Genomic DNA, 25,363 nt, shown 5'->3' with positions numbered 1-25,363 from the left:
GAGCCCCATCCACACGAAACTGAGAACGTACACCAAAGAGCTTATCACTGTCCTGGGCAGCGCCATGGTCAAGGTCACCTATGATGGCACGATGCATGAACTGCCACTCTGGATTGTCCCCGGCGATGGCCTCACACTGCTAGGAAGGAGCTGGCTGGGCAAAATCCGCTGGAACTGGGATGACATCCGAGCGCTATCACATGTCGATGAGGCCTCATGTATCCAGGTTCTTAACAAATTTCTTTCCCTTTTTGAGCCAGGAATTGGAAACTTTTCCGGGGCAAAGGTGCGGATCCACTTGGTCCCAGAGACACGACCCATTCACCACAAGGCACGAGCGGTACTTCACATTATGAGGGAGAGAGTGGAAATCGAGCTGGACAGGCTGCAACGCGAGGGCATCATCACCCCAGTGGAATTCAGTGAGAGGGCCAACCCGATTGTTCCAGTACTCAAAAGTGATGGCACGGTCAGGATTTGCAGCGATTATAAAGTAACTATTAATAATTTCTCGCTACAATACCCACTACCTAAAGCAGATGACCTATTTGTGACACTGGCAGGAGGCAAGACATTCACCAAGCTCGACCTGACTTCGACCTACATGATGCAGGAGCTGGAGGAGTCTTCGAAGGGCCTCATCTGCATCAACACGCACAAGGGACTGTTCATCGACAACAGATGCCCATTTGGAATTCACTCGGCTGCAGCGATCTTCCAGAGAAACATGGAGAACCTACTCAAGCCGGTACCACACACGGTGTTTTTCAGGACGACATATTGGTCACGGGTCGGGGCACCGTCGAGCACCTAAAAAACCATGAGGAGGCCCTCCAGCGACTGGATCGCGTAGCGCTGCGGCTGAAGAGGTCAAAATGCGTCTTCATGGTGACAGAAGTGGAGTTTTTGGGGAGAAGGATCGCGGCAGATGGCATTCGGCCCACAGACACCAAGACAGAGGCTATCAGGAACACGCCCAGGCCACAGAACATCACGGAGCTGCGGTCGATCCTGGGACTCCTCAACTATTTTGGTAACTTCCTACCGGGGTTAAGCACCCTCTTAGAGCCCCTACATGTGTTATTGTGCAAAGGTGAGAACTGGGTATGGGGAAAAAAAACAAGTAATTGCTTTTGAGAAAGTGAGAAACATTTTATGCTCCAACAAGCTGCTTGTATTGTATAACCCGTGTAAAAGACTTGTGCTAGCATGTGATGCGTCGTCGTACGGAGTCGGGTGTGTATTACAACAAGCCAGCATTGCGGGGAAGTTGCAACCTGTCGCCTATGCCTCCAGGAGCTTGTTTAAGGCCGAGAGGGCCTACAGCATGATTGAGAAAGAGGCATTAGCATGTGTGTTCAGGGTAAAGAAAATGCATCAGTATCTGTTTGGCCTCCAATTTGAGCTGGAAACTGATCACAAGCCCCTCATATCCCTGCGCTGAAAACAAGGGGATAAATACTAATGCCTCAGCCCGCATACAAAGATGGGCACTCGTGCGATCAGCTTATAACTACACCATCCGCCACAGGCCAGGCACCGAGAACTGTGCGGATGCCCTCAGTCGGCTACCATTGCCCACCACGGGGGTAGAAATGGTGCAGCCTGCAAACTTGTTGATGATGGGGCAGCCCGCAGACTTGTTGATGGTCATGGAAGTGTTTTGAAAATGATAAATCACCTGTCATGGCCCGCCAGATTAGGCCTTGGGCCAGCCAAGATCCTCTGCTGTCCCGAGTAAAAAACAGTGTACTGCATGGGAGCGGGGCCAGCATCCCTGTTGAAATGCAAGAGCTAATCAAGCCATTCCAGCAGCAAAAGGATGAGCTGTCCATTCAGGCAGACTGCCTGTTGTGGGGTCACCAAGTAGTGCTACCCAAAAAGGGCATGGAGACGTTCATCTCGGATCTCCACAGCACACACCCGGGTATAGTAATGATAAAAGCGATAGCCAGATCCCACGTGTGGTGACCCGGTATCGACTCTGACTTAGAGTCCTGTGTACGGCAATGCAGCGTGTGTGCTCAGTTGAGCAACGCACCCAGAGAGGCACCACTAAGTTTGTGGTCCTGGCCCTCCAGACCATGGTAGAGGATCCATGTCGACTACGCGGGCCCATTTCTCGTTAAAATGTTCCTGGTGGTGGTGGATGCTTTTTCAAAATGGATTGAATATGAAATAATGTCGGGAAGCACCGCCACCATTGAAAGCCTGAGGGCCATGTTTGCCACCCACGACCTGCCTGACATACTGGTCAGTGACAACGGGCCATGTTTCACCAGTGCCGAATTTAAAGAATTCATGACCCGCAATAGGATCAAACATGTCACCTCGGCCCCGTTTAAACCAGCCTCCAATGGGCAGGCAGAGCGGGCAGTACAAACCATCAAACAGAGCCTTAAACGAGTCACAGAAGGCTCACTCCAAACCCACCTGTCCCGAGTACTGTTCAGCTACCGCACGAGACCCCACTCGCTCACAGGGGTGTCCCCGGCTGAGCTATTCATGAAAAGGACACTTAAAATCAGAAGCTCGCTGGTTCACCCCAACCTGCATGATCAGGTAGCGTGCAGGCGGCAGCAACAAAATGTAAAAAATGCCACTGTGTCATGGGAAATTGATCTGAATGACCCTGTGTGTGTGCTAAACTATGGACATGGTCTCAAGTGGATCGCGGGCATGGTGATAGCTAAAAGAGAGAGTAGAGGGTTTGTAGTCAAACTAGACAATGGACAAATTTGCAGAAAGCACCTGGACCAAACGAGGCTGCGGTTCACAGACTGCCCTGAACAACCCACAGCAGACACCACCTTTTTCGAGCCCACAACACACACCCAAAGGATCAACAACACCACCCTGGACCAGGAAAACGAACCCATCACGCCCAACAGCCCAGCAAGGCCAGGCTCACCCAGCAGCCCTGCAGGGCCAACAACACGCCAGCCCAGCGAGGGCACAGCCAACACACCAGAACAGACATTTGTACCGAGGCGGTCCACCAGGGAAAGAAAGGCTCCCAACCGCCTCACCTTGTAAATAGTTTTCACTTTGACTTTGGAGGGGAGTGATGTTGTTTATCTGTAAAGCATGCACTCCCATGTTCCGCCATCAGGGAGCGCATCCCCTGAAATCCCAAGGGATCCCAGCATCCCTTGGGAGCACTGTAAATAAGCTGGCCCCTAAGGCCTGTTCCTCACTCTGGAGTGTCTTAATAAAGACAGAGGTCACAGTTACTTTAATCTCCCTATGTGCAGTCTCATCTATGTTAGGAACACAATACTTAAGTTCTCATAAGAACGCACACCTCCCCCTTTCACCCTCTCAACTGCTCTCTTGCCTCCCCTCTTGGAGGCTCCCAGGCCCATCTCCTGAACTTCTTTCTCTCGGGCCTACACGGAAAGCAGAGGAAGCGATCAGAAGTGTATGTCTCGCAGTGATGTCACTTTCCCTAGACCCCAATAGTTAAAAGTGCCTTTAAGCAAAGATTTTCATTAAGAAGTCAGAGCTTTCCCAACTGCTGATACAAAGAAAATAGTTTGATAGTTGTTAGGAGAGCTCCATTCTTTTTATAAAACTCTGTGACTAAGTACTTCAAAAAGGGCCAACTCTGACTGAAAAATAAACTTCCCATTCAATGTGATTACGATGAAATGCAGATTAATATTCAATCAACATTAGTCTTTCAGATACTGCCACTGCTCTGCAAATCAAATAAAAACGTCCAATTATTAAGCTCTTCAAAATCCATATTCCTTTAACTATTTTAAATAGGCCAGCCAAATACTTTTAGAGAAGGAGACATGAAAACTGATTCACATGACCCCAGGAAGTACGAAGCTGCCTCACCTTTGCCTCTCCCTGCCTCTGCCCCCTTGTAAAAGGGGCAATGACAAATTTGCAACAGGTAATTCCAGATTCTTGTAGGCCATGATCCTGGCCTGTAGACTCCAGTCAGTCCCATTTCCACCCCTGCTATAGCCTGGATGTTAGTTTCTCCTCTGCATCCAGGTTTCTAGAAAGAAAGATGGCGGAAGCTGTGAGAATTCTGGCACTGGCGTCCTGATTTACATGGAAGTGCACCTCGGGCCCAGGGACATTTGGGACCTTACTCTTGAGTACATCTTATAAATTTCTTTTCAGATCCATTCAACAGCTATCCCTCATTAACACACCCTTGCACCAGATTATTCATCCGCACCCATCACCCACTCATCATGTGTAACGCATGAGACAGAAACAGGAGTAGACCATTCAGCCCCTCGAGCTTTTTCCAACATTCAATTAGATCATGGCAGATGGTTCTTAACTCCATTTATGCACCTTAGTTCCATATCTTTTAATACCATTACCTAACATAAACCTACCAATCTCAGTTCTAATATTTTTAATTGACCTAGTCTCAACAGCCTTTTGGGGGAGAGAGTTCCAGGTTTCCAATACCTTTTATGTAAATAAGTGTTTCCTGACATCAGCCCTGAGTGGCCTTGCTCTAATTTTAAGTATATGACCCCTTGTTCTGGACTCCCCCACCAGAGGAAGTAGTTTCTCTCTACCTCGCCTATTAAATCCTTTAATCATCAGATTTGCCGGTAAAATATTTTTATGTAAATGTGAATTATTGAAAATGCAATTTTAAAACTAATTAAAAATGAAAATATTTGTCTAGAACGTGAGAGGTCCAAGATGTACAGAGATTCTAAATAGGGTATGTTTACAGCTTTTTCTAGGGAGAACAAAAGGAGTATTTCATGCCCTTCAGCAAAGGGTTAAATTGAGATCAATATCAGAAGCTGAGTGACGAGTAAAACTGGCATTACTGAGTCAGAGAAAGTGTCTCATCTGTATCTAAGAATGCTAAAGGAAGCATTGGTGAAAATAGGGAAGTGTTGGCAGAAATCTTTTTAACACCAGAAGGATTCCAATGGTTTGGCGATTCCCCAATGTGTTGTCACTATTTGCCGAAGAAACACAATAAGGAACCACAGGCCAGCTTAACTTTAGCTGTAGGGAAGCTAGGAGAGAATAACAAGAGATGCAGGCTACAACAATTGTCGAAATAGACTTTGATAAATAAGAGGCAAAATTAATTTAAGGAAGTGTAGTCATTATTTTTTTTTATGTCTTATCAAATGTGAATAAAGGCATATTTGATGAATAAGCAGATACTTATATTTCTAAAATGTTAGAACAAGGTAAAGCATAAACTCTTCAAACGTTTTCTGAGGTAACTTTGAAAACAAATGTACATTATATGCTAGCTGATCTCCTACAATAGTAATTGTCAAGAACTGAACACAGATGCAGCTAAAGAGAACACCAGCAAGTGACTTAGGTGGCAATGCCTCTTTAATCTGCCCAAAAGGAGCCACTGGTTTGCCCAATCTCAACAACCCCCAAAAAAATCATACATCAGTGTCCCCTTTTTAAGAGGGGCACAACTAATAAAACCCAAATCAAACAAAAGAAAGCAAACTTAATAAATGAAATCATTATTTCCTGTGTCAACTGCACACTCCAGCTCCTGCAGTGCCCACTAGTCACTTAAGGTCTCAGGAATACCGGCGGACACCGTGTGCTCCTTCGCCAGGGACAAGACCGTGGAAGAGAGGCAGACAGCCAGAGCCATTACCCCCATGGACCACATTTGACCTGGACCTATAATGGGCACCTTTGCCAGGCCCAGGAGCAGGCCCACAAGGATTTGGGTGGGAATGACTCGGGTCTTTTTATTTCGGACTGAATTTCTTTCACTGATATTTATATTCTGAACTCAGAAAACATTGTTCATATGAACAACAGTAAATTCTGGGAAAGCTGTACCAGTATCCATGTTTGAAGGAGATTCTGAGGAAAAATTTTGAATTTAAACAATTGTTTATAAATTAATTTAAGATTTGTTAACATAAGTGCTGTTGCGGCAACAATATTCGGTAATGAAGAAAATTAGTTGACCTTTAATTTTAGGAAGTATTTATGTCCGATACTATGGGCAAAACATGCAAACATAAATAAATAATGTTCAATATATAACACCCAATGGAGTTCAGTAAATTATCTGTATTTATTGTCAACCTTATAAGGATGAAACATTTGACAGCAAAAGTACTGAAAATATTCATTTCCTTGTCCATATCAATCATAAACTAATTAGACTTTTGAAATGTGCACAATACTCTACTTAGATAAAATGTATAAAAATGTGTGATACAGGCAGTAAATTGAAGATCAATAACAGGAGTCATATTGTGATGTTTGAATCACTTCATCAGTTAATGTATTTTCTAAAACTAATCATCTCATTTTAGTTCCTTGCAGTTACAGTTTATCATATGATTGAAATTCGTTATGGTATATAGCAATTATGCACCATATTTTGCATAATTCAAAAATACATTTGCTATATCATTCATCATCTGTAACCCAAGAGAACATATATTTAAACTCAATGCTTTGCCATCATGTAATTTTAGGTTGATACAGAGTTCTTTCCACGGTTCAATATTTCTACCAAATTGCTGGGACACCAATTCCTCTGATTTCTACAGCATTTTCTTTTATTAGCACCAGTTACACAAGCTGATTATGTCATATTTGCCATTGATTTAATGGCAACTTTGGTTTGTACAATTTTCATTTGGCTAATAAATATTCAGAATAAACCATTCGGCATGAAGTAAGAATCACATAACTAAGCGATTTTTATACAAATGATCAATAATGGAGAATAACTATATTAATTTCTTCCGAGGTATCTTGTGTACTTAGAGATATTGTCTACGGTTTACAGAGTGATTTCTCAAGAGAGCTCAACTTGCAGGTTCATAAATCCATAGTAAATTTGTTTCATTTTGCATAATAATTGCTGAAAACGGTGTCGTAGTTATACTTTTATTCACAACACATTTTAAAATCGTGTCTCAAAAGGTAAATACAGCTCGTCTGTATTTTTTGGGATATGCAAAACATCAGCATTGTTAAAATAACCTTTCTACAATGTAATACATGCCAAATGTTGCTCAATCCTTTTTTTCCCCATTAACAATCTATGTATATTCCTGTGTACAGATTGGAAGCCTTGATTTTTTTTAATATATATTTATAGATTATAGATGAATTGATTCATCTGCTTTTAAAAAGGCAAAATATTTTAAATGTTCTATAACAAAAAAGGAACTGGCTGCATTCTTAGTATAACATTAAAATATTCAAAGCAGAAGTGAAATATCTGTCCATCTAAAGAACCAATATTTCAACATAACATACAATAATTTCTGTTCACACTTTCCCTTTAAATTATTAAGTTATTCAGCCTAACAGGATCAGTCGTTATTGCTGATCTAATGAAATTAATTGCACTCACAAATAGTTTACAAGAAGTCACTTTGAAAGAATGGTTTTGATTTCATTCATACTTTTGAGATGAACAGCATACGTTTCACTTGATCGCTTGTTGCCAGGGATGTCGAAATTTACTGATTCACAAATAAAGCTTGTACCCAGATCCGGAATCAAGAATGTTTGCAGAAAAAGCTGGGACGATCGCATATGTGAATTTTTTTGCAGCATTTCATCAATTAGAAATACGCAATACAAATATGTGGGTTCAAGTTATTTCTTTCAACTCCTTAGGGTATCTGGGTTGTCCACTCAATGATAAAGTAGAAAAGTTGGACCATTAGCTGCAAGAAAGACCATACTTTATGCCAGTGCCAAGGCACACCAAGAGTCTTGTCTGAGTGGAACATTAACTCCAGTCTGTGGGATCACAGTGGCTGAGGTATAAGAATAATCTTCAGTTACATATTTCAACTGTGAAGGACCAGGGTTCAAGTCTTCTCGGCTTATCATTGCTGTGGGTGGAGCCTACAGAAATAAGAATCACTAAACTTATTCCAACAGTAATGCAAGAAATGATTTACAATATTTATACTTATCTCTTTCCAGCTAAAGTGTACTCTTTGCATTTTGAAATAAATGTGTTGTTTGTTATATAGCTGTAAAATTGCTATTCTGTAATCATGTTTTCATATATTTTGTTTTTATCATGTGCAGGAAATCCATAAATGACACTAAATTCAATAATTACTTTAAGAATTGTTCAATTATTGTGTATAAAGAATCAGTTGATTGTTTATTTTCTCCAACTTCTAAATAATTAATATCTCTGTGTTCTCAAGTTATGCTTGATTAGATTAAATACAAAAGGATGTTACACTTCCTCATTACTTTACCTGAGAAACCGACACTACTGTTTGACCTGCATATGGAGATGAGGCCAGATCAGATTCAGTTTTAATAGTTAATGCATTTTCAGAGTTTGATATAGAAGATGGGGAGTTGGTTCCTGAAGTTGTGCCTTAAAGAAAATAGAATTTAGTAATTAATTCAACTTATTGGCAGTATGACCTATAGCAAAGATAATTAAGTCTCATTTTATTATTAAATATTATTTCAATTAAAGTAGAAAGAACTGGCATTTCTGTAGCAAATTATCAGGGGATCAAATTGGTCAAAGCCTGTCGCGCAAAATAAGATGTTAGTGAATTGGCAGTCCATTTTACACCGCATCCAATGAATTATTTTTGAAGTATGCATAGGCAGCCAATTTTGCAGACAGCAAGACCTGACAAACAGCAAATGAGATGAATGATTAACTAGTTGTTTTTGCTGGCGTTGGTTGAAGCAGGAATTTTGGGCAGGACATCAGTAAACCCCCTCTGTTCTTATTCAACTAGTACCCTGGAAGAGAGTAACTCCCAACAATTCAGCACTCCCTTCGATATTGCACTGAATTCTCAGCATAGATTATGTGCTCAAATGGGGCTTAAATCCACAACCTTCTGATTCAAGAGGAAAAAAAATGCCACCAATTACATCAACCTGGCAATGTAACAATTAATTAGGTGTAGGGAAGTATATATTTTTTTACCCAACGAAAAGACAGAACAGTAAAATGTTCCATGAAGTAGTCAGAAGATCATCTTGGCACTATTGTTAGTGAGATTTCTAAACTGATTGCATATAGTGACGGGCTACTATAGTATTAAACAATGCTGTCATCTCAAGCAAGAAAAAAACGTTTTACACATTTCCATGTACACAGATTAGGCATTCACCTGTTATCAAATCCAAGCTCTCAAAATTTACCCCAGTGAAATTGCAACAATATAATGATAGCTGGGGACATGGAAGTAATAGTGTTTAGATCACAGGACCTATCAAAAATTCAATTGCCAGTGGCACACATAGGGTTTTACAAAAGACCTGCTTTCTCTAAACTGTTCGGGAGTATCCTTAAGATATTTGAGGTTAGAGGCAGCATTGATGTGGAAGCATGAGACTCCTTTAGTACATATGTATTATTACATATTTAATAAAATAGAAAGCAAACTGATAACGTAAGAGGAATGGGTAATTTGAGACCATTAAGAACAATGACTTTTGGAGAAGGCTAAATATGGCAGATCACTTGGACAGAAGCATAATTCATAAAAAATGTTGTGGCACAACTTTATTTTATCAGGAGAGAGCCATGCAGCAGTGTAGTGGTACAATGCGTTCTGCACCAGCACACGGTATCAGACAGTGGGAAGACACAGTTTTTGTGCCTACAATCCCTTACATGTCTAGAGGACGCAAGGCACTTCCCCAGTAAACTGCTCCGACTAGCCAGCACCATTGGCCTGGTATTGGCTGTCTGACCTCCCTCTTGGTAATTGACGGTGGATAGCATAGGGAAACCTAAAAAGGAGTGGATGCAAATAACTGCATTAATAAAATTAAGAGCACAAGTAACCCATGTACCTGAGGAACCTTTGGATTTGTTAACATTCTTAGGTTTTCTTTTTCTTGTCTGGATACTTTCTTTCTTCATGGCCAGCGGGCGTGGTACCTGTTGGATAAAACACAATACAACTGTGACTTCAGTCCAATACAGTAAACAAATTATTGGACATTACTTTGCATGCTGCAGCAAGTACAACATTGAGTCAAGATTAAAAGCAAATATGTTGTTCTTTTGTTTTAGGTTCAGTGGAACCCACTCAAAACGGTCACTCGTGAGTTGTCCTTTTTTGTGCCCTGGATATGCTTGGATTTTCACACCTATTAAGGTTCAGATCGATACAGATGAGCAACAAAAATCTCTCTACAGAACTGGTAGATGTAAACTGTCTTTAAAATTAAAGAATATTAAATTTTCAATATGTGTTGCATTATGAGGCATATGAATATTTTAAGAATGCTGGAAATGTTATCTAGATACTGATTATAAACATCTATATTTAACGGGTACAGTTAGGGTTCATTTCTTTCAGCTAGAACTCTTCCCAAAACCTTTTCAAATGCATCAAAATTCAACAACTGTCATACTGCTCCTTGCATCATGTCAATCTGTGATAACCCATCTGGTTTTTACAGAAAGGTACTCCAATGGTTACTGGACTACAGTAACACATTCTATTGATGTAACAAAGTTTTGAGGAGCTGGTCATTGACATTTTGTATCAGTTTTTGTGGAGCAATAACACAATTATATGTAAATAATGTTAGCAGATCTAACCAATATACATTCATTTTCAATACCACTTGAGCAAGGCTTGAAAATAGGAACATGTATAAGAACATAAGAAATAGGAATAGGAGTAAGCCATACGGCCCCTTGAGCCTGCTCCGCCATTCAATAAGATCATGGCTGATCTGCTCATGGACTCAGCTCCACTTCCCTGCCCACTCCCCATAACCTCTTATCGTTTAAGAAACTGTCTATTTCTGTCTTCAATTTATTCAATGTCTCAGCTTCCACAGCTCTCTGAGGCAGCAAATTCCACAGATTTACAACCCTCTGAGAGAAGAAATTTCTCCTCATCTCAGTTTTAAATGGGTGGCCCCTTATTCTAACATCATGCCCTCTAGATCTAGTCTCCCCATCAGTGGAAACATCCTCTCTGCATCCACCTTGTCAACCCCCATCATAATCTTATACGTTTCAATAAGATCACCTCTCATTCTTCTGAATTCCAATGAGTAGAGGCCCAACCTACTCAACCTTTCCTCATAAGTCAATCCCCTCATCTCTGGAATCAACCTCGTGAACCTTCTCTGAACTGCCTCCAAAGCAAGGATATCCTTTATTAAATATGGAAAGCAAAACTGCATGCAGTATTCCAGGTGTGGCCTCACCAATACCCTATATGAGATGGGTCAATGTTTGGTCATTTGTTGGAATTAATGGTTGATTTTCATCTGTTAAGTTTTTAGTGATTTTACTTTTGAGTATAACATTTCTTAATACTTGATATTAATCTCCTTTAAGAATTATATATGGAAGTATTCTATTTTCAAGACCAGGCTTAGAGAATGGATGCATCTTGGGATGTTTCACTACGTTAAAGGCAGAATATAAATATAAGTTGTTGTTGTTGATATATTTATATTTGCTGTATTAAGCTTTCATAATAAGGATGCATATTAAAAATTAAAATAAACTAAGGTGAGATTACATAATATCTTATATTCTCTGATACATATAGACAACAACTTGGCATCACCAAAAAAACACATGCTTTAAATCTACAATAAAGCCCAATTAATCTTTCAATCCCAAAGACTGTATTAAGTCATGCTCTGGATGATCTGAAGTGAATGTGATCCCTCAGGGAACTGTGTTACAGACTTCAGTCAGTTTGGCTCAGTGGTAGCACTCACATCTCTGAGTCAGGAGGTTATGCGTTCAAGCCGTACTCCAAGATATGAGGAGGTTATGGGTTCAAGCCCTGCTCCAAAACGTGAGGAGGGTATGGGTGTAAGCCCTACACCAAGACATGAGTACATCACTTCAATATTGCATTGTCAGCAATGCTGTTTTATAGATGAGATGTTAAACCAAGTCTGTGTCTACCTGTTCTAGTGGCAATAAAAGATCCCATGGCATTTTTTGTAGAAGAGCAGAGAGTTCTCCTGATATCCTGGCTAACACTCACCCCTTCATCATCAAAACAAGTAAGTTACTCCATTTGTTTTTTGTGGAAACATTCTGTGCACAAATTGGACTTCAGTGTTTAACTACTTAACTATACTTCAAAAGTAATTCATTACTTGCGAAGCAATTTGGTGCATCATGAGGCCATGATAAGGTGCTATATTAATGCAATTTTGTTCTTTCTTTCTCTACTTCTGTTGAAGCACTGATGGGTATTAAGTTATCTTCCTGACACTTTTAATGCATTTTTCAGCTTGCTGGAAAATATCAGGAGAATTGCATCAGGCTGTTTCTACCATCAGTGTTAGTGCCTCTGAATTGGCTGTAGTAACATGGTATTGTTTTAGGCAGGAGGAGACCATTGGTCTTCCTTCCAACACCTTCAATCAGCTTCCTTACCTAAGGCTTTAGTTCCCCTTTCCCAATTACAATTCATTTAATCCTTTTTTATAACCTGCCACGGATTTCTGTTCCACTATTGCCACTGATGATCTTTTCAAACATCCTCTCGCAAAAAAGGCTGTCTAAATGTCCTATTTTTGCCACTCTTAAAACTGTGCCCCATAATCCTTAAAACATGTGCTTGACAGATCTAAACTCGATCTCAATCAAATCTTCCTCTCATCGTCCCCATCTTCAGAGAGTGAAGAATCTCAGTCGGCAAAACTTTCCTTACAACTCAGCCTTTCTGAGTTCAGGAATCAGCCTTGAAACCTTCCTCTGAACTCTTTACAATAAGTCTCCCTTCTTCTTTTAATATGGAGATCAAAATTCAACACAGTACTTCAGACTGACCTCAACAAGGTCAGATACGGCAACTTCAATATCATTTCTTTAAGCTTGTAAGTCACACCTCTAGATATATATTTTATTTGTTTTCTTCACCGCCTTCAAACACTGAACCAACATTTTAATAACTTAGCCCCCATTCCTGCTTCTTTCGTCTAATCTCATGACTTCACACTTATCCATGTTGAACTCCATCTACCACCTCTCTGCCTATGGATCTAGATCCCCTTGGATTATCACACATTGATTAGCTTCACGAGTCATTCCATTCAGTTCGGTGTCATCCACAAATTTAGGGCAATATTCTGTCTTCTAAGTCACTTATTGTAATTCTATGTAATTTATGAAAATTATAAATAACGCTGACCCCGTGGGACTTCATGGTAAATGGTTTCTATTCTGACATCTTCCATGAACTACCATCTTTTGCTGTCTATCTTTCAGCCACATATCAATCCAGCCTAATACTATTGCAGCTATGCCATGGACACATGCCTTATGAATCAGTCTGTAATGTGGGACAGTGCAAAATGCCTTCCTGAAATTTATAGATAAATCTTTGATGTGACTTAAATCAAATTTTTTTTTCATGTTCATCCAAACTGAATTTATGAAAACCTGTCAAGTAAAATTGACACTCATTTGAAAATATGACCAATATTTATGTATGTATCTAAAAGTAAACATGGCTCCACGCATTGAAATTTGTTTGCCAACTGGTTTACACTTGTTGATTGTAAATGTCACTCCTAACATTTCCCCAATGGCGACAGCTTTGCTTATGACCAGTGATTGAACAACTTCCAGATACAGTGACTGAAAGCTGGGCGAACCCACCAAAAGCTACAGAACAAAGTTCAGTTAGTAAATAGCCACATAACCAAATGAAAGTAATGAACTCAGGGGCAGGTGCGCAGTCTGGAATTCACTTGTGCTTTATTTAATATTGATTCTCTATTAATTACTGTTCTGAAGGATCATTTCAACACTAGAATAAAAGCAGCACAGGGGGCGGCTAGCCTACTATTTGTAATTAGAAGTGGTCCGATAAACACGGTCTCTGATTTTTCTCCCAATTGTGATTGAGTGGAGAGGAGGGAATGGTTTGATGGACATTACAGTTTCTATTTAACAAAGTTTAATTTCTCCTATTTAAAATAGAAGTGTATTAAAGAACCTTTAATACAAATGGTGGTTATATAGAAGTGATACTAACACTGACGTAATGTTTATATTTTGCCTTTAATCAGTTCACGGCATATTGTTACATCAGGTCTATTAAGTAATAAATACAATTACATAAGTAAAGAAGTATTACCCCATGAAGTTTCATGTAGAGTCCACAAGCATTACACACTGGCTCTCCTTCAGCATTCCTTCTCCAAAGGGTGGTGGTCGAGGTGTGGCAGTTGGTGCAACACAAACCAGCACGTCTGGATGATGACTGTAAAACAAGATATTTGAAGCAGCCATCAAAAAAGTTGCAAAAAATCAGCTTTATTTATTATTTATTATGATCTACCTTTCTTAACACCGCTGCAACCTACTGAAAAAGTGGCAAAATTATTTTTATGGCTGGTAGACTGTAATTTAACATTTTATATTCATGATTCCTCCCCGGCTGACAATTACATTTAGTGCTACTGTATATATATAACTATATATACATACATGGAATCATATATATCCAATGATTTTATTACAAGTATTTCACTTACTCTTTATTTTTCTCGAAGTGTCGTTGCCTTTTATTCAATTTCGAGAAAGGAAGTTGCCAATTTGTAGGAGTGCCGAATTTGAACTCTCATGGTATCAACTATTAGAATACAGCACCAGCAAAAATGGGTTGTGCACATGAAATGAGCCCAGTCACAAGTGTGCGTGTTGTTTTCGCACTGAGATAAAGGATCAAGGTTCCCCTCTTGCTTATTGAAAGGCACAAGGCTAAAATAATTTATATCGTCAAGGCCTAAGTAGTTTATTCAGAATGGGGAATGGGCCTCTGAAGGGCGCCTCTTCACAACTCTGACCTTGTCAAGGAAGTTGTTGACCCCCAACATTGTGATGTAGTGTTGTTATTTAAGACATAAAAATTATGAGTGTGTTTTTCAGACTATTCTACCCAAATGGTGATTAAGGACAGAAAGTTAAATACATTTTTTAAAGTATTGGAGTATACAATGTAAATTGTATTTAATCTAGAAGAGAAATAGATAAAAACTGTGCTGCATTTGGTTACAATATGGAAGGTTTAGTCAGCACCCCCACCGCAACCATCAGTTGTCAATTTCTTGTCAGATCCTACATCCAAAATCAATGAAGCTCTGATCTCTATTCTGATTTACAGTCCAGACCACCAGTAGATAAATTACTGCAGTAAAAGGGAGGGGGGAAGTCACACGTTTTTTTTTCTTAAACGGTAAGATGATCGGTTGAAATAATCACGGAAATTCGAACGGCAACAAAGCGCTTTTATTTTTGCTCGAGTTTTTCCTTATATGGGACGGAGAAGAGGCGGGGTGGAAAAGGTCTTCCACTTCAACAAATAGAGGAGTGGCGGCTTGGGAGAGGTTCTGCACGGCCAGAATTATGTCTTGAGGAGCCGGGATACACCAGGCTGCTTACCAGTCTCCGTTGTGGCTTAATGAGCGGTCGGTTCATCCCGTTCATTTTGTGGTACAATCCGCAGGCGTTGCAAAGGTAATGGCCCGTCCCATCCCGTCTCCAGAGCGGAGTAGACATGGAACCACAATTCACACACTCCCGGCCCTCGGGGAAATCTTCCAACATTTCTATTTTTTTTTAAAGGGGGGGAAAAGGAAGAAATCAGTGACATCTGGTTTGCATAATAGAGTTGTGACTGTCAGAAAAAATGCATCCTGTGTTCTAAAGTGTTCTAAAGAAATAAAATAAAAATGGCTCCACGTCTAATAAATTATATTATTTATTACCCTGCTCGGTCCTGGAGTATGTTATCTTACATTCACTTCATGGTTGAAAAACATTTTTGTTTAAACTGAGCGCAATTCTCCAACAGTGAAAGGAAAATTGTTTCATTTAGATGTGAACCCTATCTTCTATTCTTGGCTATTATTGGATGTTCTGCCAACATGTACACATCACCGGTTCCACTCGAGATATTTCACTTCCAACCTCAATAAAAATATGGGTAAATTCGATTCTCTCTCGAATTTCACATCAATCCTGTGTGCTAGTCAGAACAAACGCTGCAAATTCCTGACATGCTTATTCTGGATTACACCTTTATATATAGTTAACATTTACTTTAATATGTTTTTACCCGCTGGACATCTTTATATTTATTCCTTCACCAAAGTTGCCTCCTGTCATTTGCAAAAAAAAACAATGATATTCTAAATAAAATATATTGTCATATCTAAATAATACCCGTTGCATTCGAGTTGGGTTTTTTCCAACTCGTTCAACATTTCAATTGATAAAGACTCAATAAGGCGGGATTCACTGTTGCATCAGGGAGTGTGGGGAATAGGGAGTAGGAGCAGTCATTGGCAAATTTTACCAATCAACCATATTTCTTAATTCTACAGCGGATTCGAGTACCCCTGTTCTTCTGCCGCGCTATCCTCCAGACATTGTACGGTCGAACAAGCTTGTTTGTATAAGAGGATGCACGTTACAGGTTTCCAGAGCAAATCGAGGAAACGGGATATCTGAACATTATTAGAAAATGTCCATATAGCAGGGGAAAGGGATAAGTCTTTACTTTTACTGCCTGTCTGTGAAACAAGGCGAAGCTTTGGCACAGAGAATCTCAGATAACAGTCTGGACTTTCCCTTCCAGTGAGCCTAATAACGATAATCATCTCTGAAATATACTTTCCAGTCTGTTTTCCAAATAAATGGTGAAACGTCCTTGAAAACATTATTAATTTAGAAACTGTATGTAATTCACTGTACCCAAGGTAGACATCTGATGTCAACACCGTAAATATCTGCGTATGTTGTGTGGTTGAAACATGTCTGACAATCCACGTTCGTGGTTACTTTGGTGGCAGGGAACAATTCTGGGAACGATAAATTTTATTGTGATCAAAAAAAATGGCATCCAAACATTATGGGAGTTTATTGTTACATATACACTGTGAAATAGGTTTTAATAGAATGGCGCAAATAATATCTAAGGAGGAGAGAGAGAAAAAAGTTTATATTGTAGGCTTATTTTTTGGAAGAGGGTTGGTGATAGAAATCATAATGCCTTGCCAAACTTTCCCGTTTTTCATCAAAGTGTTTTTGGATGTTGACTGGTGGCGACAGAGAGACTGGCTCACAAGACTGATGGAATGCTCATTTGTGTTACAGAACGCTCTGTGATCCACTGCTCGATTTATCAATCACACCTATTGCACTCCGGTGACAAATGACAGCCTGGAGACGGAAAACAGGTCAACATTCTGGATTTATTCCCGCAGATGTCAAAACGTGCAGTAAACAAGTCCCCTTCTTTTATATATAAAGGAGAAAAAAAAGCAGTTTATAATTTCCCCCCTCTCGGGTGCTGTGCATTTTTTTTAAAACAGAGAAAACGGGTTATGGACCTATTCAAACGAAGCAGATACAAGGATCTCCCGTCTTCCTATAGTCTGAAGAAGCACTGCTTCTGCAGAAAGCAAAGTTTGCATCAAATGGATCACGAGAGGAATGTCACGGGAAATTGACTGCTTATTACAGCTTTACTATGAGTTATATATAGCCTTGATCCAAATAATATCAGCATACTTTTGTTTTAGAAAATTGAAAAGTAGTTCCCGCGGGCAGCAAATCTAAAAGCTTGAGATAAGATAGCTGCTGGCGGCAAGTGCTGAGAACCCAATTTGTATTGAAAATACTAGCTTTGGGTGTGTTGGGAGTCAGAGCCTTGCTATGAGGGGAATCTGCGGGCGGAGGGAAAAGAATGTGAAAATATATTTGGAAAAGTAAATCTAGACTCTGAATCAGACTCTGAATACATTTAGAAAAAAACAAGCAAGACTGAACATTGGAGCAGCCTGTTTCTCAGTCTGAAGGATAAGATCTGAGCCATTGCACTTCATATAAAACTCCCGACAAGAGAAATCTTATCACAGTGCCCATTCATCATTTAATTGATGTAATATCGAATAACCTAACGATATTAATTGTATGTGTATTTTGATGCATTTTTTTCCATGGGTTGCTAAAATTTAAAAAAATCTTTGAGCAAACCCTTCCAATAATTCTGATCTATGCCGCTTTAAAGCTGACGTTCAGTATTAGCAGGTAATGAAGTGTGTTTGGTACTTGGAATGGTTGATCAAGTTTCACTGTCTCTCTCTATCTTCATCTGTGGTAAATAAGGGGCTGTATTTGTAGATTGTTTTGGAGATGGGGCCAGAGTACTTCTAGACTTTTTAAAGAGTCTGCACTGAGCTAATGTGATCCAGTAAAGTGCTTAATAGGCTTACAAACCATAAATTGCGAATGTTACTTTAAACATCCTCAAAACTGTTTAGTGTTAGAAAATGACTCGAGTGTCCAGATTCAGCGAATCGCCATTGTTCAATGCTATCAGACAATGACATAAATTACAGCCTTACATTTTCTAGACTGAATATTTATTGAGATAAAGACATTTGCGTGAAACAGGTATGAAACCAACCAATCAAATTGACTGTCCTTAGTATTTTTATTACTTCAGAACGTCTTTTAGGCCTCTTAACTGGATTGTAAACGGCCGAATAAAATGGGGCATTATTATTTTTAATATGCCGATGACAGAGATATCTCCACATCTCAACTTATAACCTTTATTTCTTTCCATACACCGGATATAAAAAATGGCTTTTAAACTCTCGTTGCAAACACAACTCTAGCAAAATAATTGCAATGTGTTATCCCTAAATATTAACTCTATATTTTAGACAGATGCTGTAGGTTTATTTAAATCTGCAGCACAGATATGAATATTTCGCTGAGTCAAAAGGTACATGAAATGGAACATGCACTTTTCTATTTGCTTCTAATGCGGAATCCAGGAATAATGTACATTTGATCTTTCCATATTGTTCTTGCAATTTCTTGATTAATTCGCATCCACGAAATGTATTGCAAGCTCTAAACAAATGCTTAAGTATAAAACATAAAGGTCTAAAAGGGCTTTTAGTTTAAATAACTACTACAAAGTTAAACTGGAGCACAATTTTACCCGGGGCGGGGAGGGGGGGGACTTCACAAATGCTGGAAGCACAAACATACACCTTTCTCCTCTGGACAGAAGCAAAGGGCGCGTTAGTCCCTTACTTGGAATATATAGAAACCATGCGAAAAATCAATTGAGTCAAACATATATATTAGGTGTGGAAAGGAATAGGAGGAACCATACATTGCAGAAAGATCAACGTGAAATATATAGAAACTGAAAGTTGAGGCGACAGACGGTCGGAATTATTCCCTACGATGCCTTAAAATCCAATGGAATTGAAAGGTTTACAGTTAATGTCTGGTTAGGTGAAACCCATTTTGTCAAAAATAAAAAAAATATTTCAAGTGCTGGCTTGACAGAGATTCACAGTTATTTGTGAGGGCGATCTATTGCATGCATATTTATAACATGAATGTTAATGTGGTGACATGGTTTGGCCAATTGTAGAATACAGCAGGTTACATCTGCCGACACCGCCATGCAATTCGAGTTGTCAAAGCGGTACATTTATATTTGAGCAAAAAAATGTAATCGAAATGATCAAATTAGTACAATGAGGATTAGTAAATAAACTTCATTTTTTTAAAAATTCTATCCCTTAACAAAGTGTAATGAATATAGACAGAGACCGGTTTTAGTGACGACATTGTTAAGTTTCAATGAGAATCTTCCAACTTAAGTTTTGCTAGGTATATGCACGGAGCAGATTAGATAGACGAATAGAACACGGAACATTATTTGATAGACATCCTTAACTGATTATCTGAGTTGAAGTCATAAGTTGGAAATAGTTTCACTATTCCCAGTTGTCAGTGGGCAATAGTTGCGGATGAATGATACGGAATGGAAGCTATTGGTCATCGTCATCACAAAATCCGGGCTATAGTCTGCCGAAAACGGGTGAAGAGGTGGCCCATTTTTAAAACAAATGACAGTCCAAGGGTATGATAAATCAGATACTGCTTGTAATTTCAAGCTATTAGGTACACTGTTGCCCCCGAGGTCATACTTACTGCTGCAGCACTCCACCGCAGTCCATATTTGTCATAATCATCATACCCTTGGACCGAGACACTGCCTCTGATCACACGTGGACAGCACTGTCAGCGATTCCAAACCAGGTTCTAACCTGGCTTAGACAGACGAATTGACACCGGTTTTGGTGTAAGCAGATAAATATTAAACTCAAATGATAATCATATATGGGGGGGAGAGGGGGGGGGGGTTATATCACCTGTCGCTCCCCGGCTCTATACTTTCATGACTGATGTATTGGTATTCAGCAACATTTGTACCTTATTATTTAGCAGTTTCCCATTTTTGGGGGTTACATTTGAATCTAGATTTCAGTTACCTACCCAGACTGGACCTCCTCCCAGACATGGACACTTGTCTGGCCTGTAGACTGTGAATCATGCTGCTCTCGAAGGGTCCAGGTGGCCAGGCTGAAGTCATCTCTGGGCCGACATAGGTAGGATATGGGCTGGAATAAGATCCATTGACCGACCTGACCAGGGCATTGCCGTATTGTTCCCGGCCGCTAGCGCTGATGACCAAAGGGTTGCTGTACGCCGCCTCCCTCCCGGCACCGTGGCTCATGGGGGGGCTGTGCGAATAGGAGAAGGTGGTCGAAGGATGAGGACTGCTGGGGTTGAATCCGGAGCTCTCGGTACCTGGTTGCGGCCAGCCTGTGTGATTGCTCAGGTGATGACTCTGATGGGCCGATTCACAGTTTTGCAGGTACGGTATGCTGGGCAGCATAGAGGGGACCCGAGTCGTGGGCACGTACACAGGTGAGCCAGTTGAAGAATGCATGAAATTACTGGAAGCGTCGTGGGAATAGCTTGGTTGTCCATGGTTTGCCGCGAGTGCCAGACTTTGGTACATTTTCTAGTCGACGTGACGCCCCGGTGCGTTGCGAAACGAATGCACTCAGAAAGTTTGTGAGTTGGGAATATGCGCAGATTCGGGTTGATATCAGTTCATTGCTGATTCCAGAAGCAAGGCGATTCGATCAAAAAGGGGGCGATGGAAGATAACCTTTAATTCACGTCTGTACGCGATCGAATTTTTTTAGCAAGAAATTTACCTGAAACAAAACAATAGATTAGTTACAAATTATCCAACGGATGCTGACAATCCGTTTGATACAATCCACAAAATGAAATACCTGGTCGAGGAGACAATTTCCGCTCAACTTGCTAAAATCTTTTTGTGCAACCATTTCACTTTATTCCAACATTATAAATTTGATTGAGTTTTAGAAAAAAATGTTTTTGAATCTAAAGATTCGAACGCAGAAATTGACCTGAAATTGACGTGCGGAGCTGCAGATTTCACACCAACCTTTCTTAAAAGAGACATGTTTTGCCTTATAAAAAAATAGTTCAATGATTCCGAGCGTTATGAACATGTTTCCAATCCTGTTTTGATTAAAATGAATTTCTGGACAGACGCAGTATGATACCGTTTGCAATTTCATTATACCGCCCAAAAAAAGCCAAGGCACAGGTAAGTTGATGTTCGGCTCTGGAATATTCCTCGGGATAAATCGCACAGTAACTGAATCTCACTCGGATAACTCGTAGAGTTTACACCCATCTAATTAATATGAAAAGAATATATATCCAAGGCGAGTGAGGAACGCATATGGGGTGACCTGTGCCTTGAACTGAAGGCGCCCAATAAAACTTTCGAACTGGAATTTAGTTTGCTATTATCTATGATCACACAAATCACAAAACAATATCGATAACCGCGCTGCCCCAAAGTAATAGCGTTTTAGTTAAGGCTTTATATGTATCCTCTATCTTCAAGATAAGGTAACCTGACAGATAAGGACGCGCGGGGGGGAAATAAAGCTACGACCGACCGATTCAGTGACACTTTGGGCGAAATACTTACAATCGAATCCGGAGCGATCAGCTGCAGGGACCAGAGGAGAAAATATTTGGGAATAACTTTTTTTTGTTGAACACAAGTATCCAGAAGGATTGCACGGAGGAGATTGTAATTTGTCAGTGCGGTGTGCCCGGTGAAGGAACTGTTGCTCCGGGTGGTTTCTGATACGAACTGACCTGTCTCCTATCTTGATTGGTGACTTGTTTCAGAAAGCTGCCTGCGTTTTTCTCCGCTCTAACTCTGCCAATTCACTGAGCTAATTGTAGCCCCGAGACCACGTGACGCGGGCCCTCCTCCCACTCCTCCTCCGCCGTATTTACATAGCAGGACATTGTATTCTTAAAGAGACAGGGAGCCCATTTGTCGGCCTTCATAATCCAATTTGAGAAGTGTTAACAATGTGAAAGCAGGTAAACCCCGATTAGCCATGCCTTTCTCGCCCTTTCTGCAAAGCGCCACGCATCCTGAAAAATGGAAAATAAACAGTAAAACTTTAAAATGAATGGAACTATTCCTAAAATTAAGATTGACAATATTTCAGAATCCCTCCTGCTCGCCCTCTGCTATTAGGCTTACAGCACACGGCCTATAGAAATAAGATTAAACGTTTACCCAAAGGAAAACACATCAAGACAATGGCAGTTTTACTAGGTCAATGATTGTGAAAAGAGGTCTGGGTTTAACATCAATAAAAGCAACGAGTGTGGATCAAAATGCTAGCTGCAGATTCAAAGTCTGCTTATGAGGGGTGGGTTTAGTAACTAATAACTTTATGGACGATTCTGCACTATTGCATTTTTTCAGTAAGTCCAACGCGTTTCACTATAGGATGTCCTTGTAGCAGAACCTGGTACACTGGGCAGTCCATCCGCAACCTATTGACACGTGTCTGAAATTACTAGAAACAGACTTGTTTAAAACCCCTCAAATTTAAATCACTCCCTCCCCCCCCCCCCCCAGTTAACTTCAGATTTGATTTTTGGTCCGTTTAATTCAATCTTGGATTAAGTAAACAGAGAAAGTGTGTGCTTACAGAGACGGCGACTTAATCAAGCATTTCCTGTAAATGTTAATTACAGAATGGACGCGTTTACTAGTCCACCGAGCTGATATTCAAAAGCTCAGTCTGTTCACCGATTTAGAGCGTTCTGAATTGTTAAATTCGCTCTCATTTTAGTGAAGTGAGGGGTTTCATTCATTGTGCATACTTTGATTACATTATATAATAATGTGCATACATTTTAAATATAAATGTGTATATGTATGCAATTAAATGTGCAGCACACAACTCTCAAAGTGACTTTATTTTATATATACATTTATAAAACAAATATGACCAAAGTCATATCGAGAATATATATATAATTTGTAATATTTCAGAATTTGGGTTTAAAGGCGCTATAGGGCCATGCAATGAAATGTGACCCGCACATCGGTAGAAAAAACATTTACAATAGTTTTAATGTTAAACGTTTCTTGAATCTATAGCGCGTTCCAACTTTCTGACCTTAGAAAAAAAAGAGGAGAAATGTATCATTCCTTCTCATGCAGCTAACAGGATTGTGTTTGAATGATTTATCCACACTGACTATGGGAATAGAACAAATACCAGGATGAGCACATTACCACTTTACAATCAGAGGAGCTTTCTTGTGTTTCTAGAACAAGAACAGTTTGAAAACATTGCCTTAGATTCTGGCAAAATAAAAGGAGAATGGTCACTTCTGTGCAATAATTATAGCGCATGAATTGTAAATTTAGACCAGAAATAAAAAGTTGTCACTTTTACTTCGTTTGCAATACTTAATTTTCCTTTAATTTTTTTTGGTATAGTGTAATCATTATGTCTCACAAACCTGACAGATTGCAAAATCATTTTAAGGACTTCGGTTGCCATCAATGTATTTAATATCTGCTTATATTTTTATATATTTAATATGTCTTTGTAATATTCTCCACGGAGACTAATTGTCAAGCAGGGAACAGGAGTTGAAGCAAAGTTAAAATAACTGAGCTGCCCTAGGGTCAGACTGAGCCACTGCTATCATTCTTCCTTCATCATCCCCGACCCGGGCAAGAGCTTGAACCAAGCCATTTAACTCGATATCGGGTACCTTGTATGTTTTGCAATGTAATAATTGATAGAACAATCCGATATTAATAGCTTATTGCAGATAAGCAGGATAATCTGTGAACTATTTAACAAGCGGTATCCCATTGACCTAAAAGGAACATTGGGTTATTAAAAAAAATGTTTTATAGGCGTCTTTTTTAAAAAAAGGTTGAAACACTGACCAAATGCCATTCCCGGTCTTGCCAAGTGCTCCCCAATAAGGATTCCACATTTCAAAGACTGTTATAATCGACACAGAAACAATACAATCATTCTACGCCCGTGTCCTTTTATTCCCAGTGCTACTTTCTTGAAGTACACCCCGAAAATGCCCCCAGCAATTTCAAGAAAAATTTTAGATTTTTTTTATATATCTCTCTTTACATTTAACCCCTTGCCCATTTAAAAAAATGTTTCCATTGTAGATAAATGCACCTCAGTCAGTGCAGGAGGTTATCTTAAAAGGTACGTGTGGAGTGATTTTACTTTACTCAGAGGCCATACTCTGATAGCAACAGCGCGATTTTGCCTCAGTAAATTTAGAGCCTATCTTGTAATTTCTCCTTTTCATTGACGGACTTGCCAATGTCAGGTTAATTTAAGCAATGCAATGACGTGGTGACCAATCTTAATTTGTTTTACAGTCTGTTGAATGTTAAATAACTTCAGTTTTAAGTGAAATGGCCGGAGTCAAACGGGGACATCTCAGTTGATCTAGTCAGAGTTAAAATGTGACTAATTTTAATGCTGGTCTTTCGGAAACAAATCTTTTCTGCTGATGCCCTAAGGGATCATGATTAATAGACTGGGATATCACCACAAAACTGTTGAGATATAATTGTCTCTGAGATGAGGAGAAAATGAACGCATTGCATGGCGATTGGTTGTGGTGTTTGTTGTCTCTTGGTTAATAATAATTGGCTCCTGACAGCAGACGTAAATCCAATTATATCGAAACAGCAAACAGTAAAATCCTCCTTTACTGGATTATTTTAATATAATTTAGATCGACCCGATGATTACATTAGCCGCGTCTGCAGCGTTTCAGGGCAACAATGCCTTGTGGAGTTCGCTGACTTGTGACGTGAGGGGGAGGCTAGCAGGGAGGAGCAACCAAGTGAGGACAAAATGTCAGCCTATGCTGTTTGTCTTCGACTGATAATGTAAATAGCTTCTTAATTAAAGGAGACAGAGAAACTGTGTGTGTGTGTGTGAAAGAGAGTTGCTCGTTATTACAAGCGAAACGCAGCATTTATGTTTCGCAGTGTGTGTGTGTGTGAAACGCATGTGTTTGCAATGCTTGCGCACAAAGCTGCAAGGAAATTATATTAGGAATGTTTTCTAGATTCCGAAATAAAGTAAACATACATTTCTAAATTGA

The 25,363-nt window shown here is 39.8% G+C and overlaps 1 protein-coding gene across 2 annotated transcripts; it reads right to left on the bottom strand.

Annotated features, from left to right (window-relative positions):
• Positions 1 to 6,064: 6,064 nt before the first annotated feature.
• Positions 6,065 to 22,077, bottom strand: gata5 (GATA binding protein 5). 2 transcript variants are annotated; one of them, XM_070895095.1, is made up of 7 exons: positions 21,873 to 22,077; positions 20,327 to 21,057; positions 15,395 to 15,561; positions 14,088 to 14,213; positions 9,805 to 9,892; positions 8,232 to 8,356; positions 6,065 to 7,863 (listed from the first exon to the last, which is right to left on the bottom strand). In XM_070895095.1, exons 2-7 carry the CDS (start codon positions 20,853 to 20,855, stop codon positions 7,699 to 7,701), a joined length of 1,200 nt encoding a protein of 399 aa, XP_070751196.1. In that variant the 5' UTR covers positions 20,856 to 21,057; positions 21,873 to 22,077; the 3' UTR covers positions 6,065 to 7,698. The 2 variants fall into 2 exon arrangements, with proteins under 2 accessions (XP_070751196.1, XP_070751197.1); XM_070895096.1 differs by lacking the exon at positions 8,232 to 8,356 and having other exon boundaries at positions 7,707 to 7,863.
• Between the last annotated feature and the right edge of the window lie 3,286 nt (positions 22,078 to 25,363).

Source organism: Pristiophorus japonicus, chromosome 12, assembly GCF_044704955.1.
Source record: "Pristiophorus japonicus isolate sPriJap1 chromosome 12, sPriJap1.hap1, whole genome shotgun sequence".
NCBI lineage: Eukaryota > Metazoa > Chordata > Chondrichthyes > Pristiophoridae > Pristiophorus > Pristiophorus japonicus.
The sequence above is the reverse complement of the archived record's forward strand: the minus strand, read 5'-3'. Positions and strand labels throughout refer to the sequence as shown.

Coding starts and splice junctions, on each gene's coding strand:
- gata5 (XM_070895095.1), bottom strand. CDS start 20,855: ATGTACCAAAGTCTGGCACTCGCGGCAAACCATGGACAACCAAGCTAT. Junction 15,562..20,326: donor TGGGAGGAGGTCCAGTCTGG/GTAGGTAACTGA, acceptor AAAAAAAAATAG/AAATGTTGGAAGATTTCCCC. Junction 7,864..8,231: donor CAGTAGTGTCGGTTTCTCAG/GTAAAGTAATGA, acceptor TTATTTCTGTAG/GCTCCACCCACAGCAATGAT.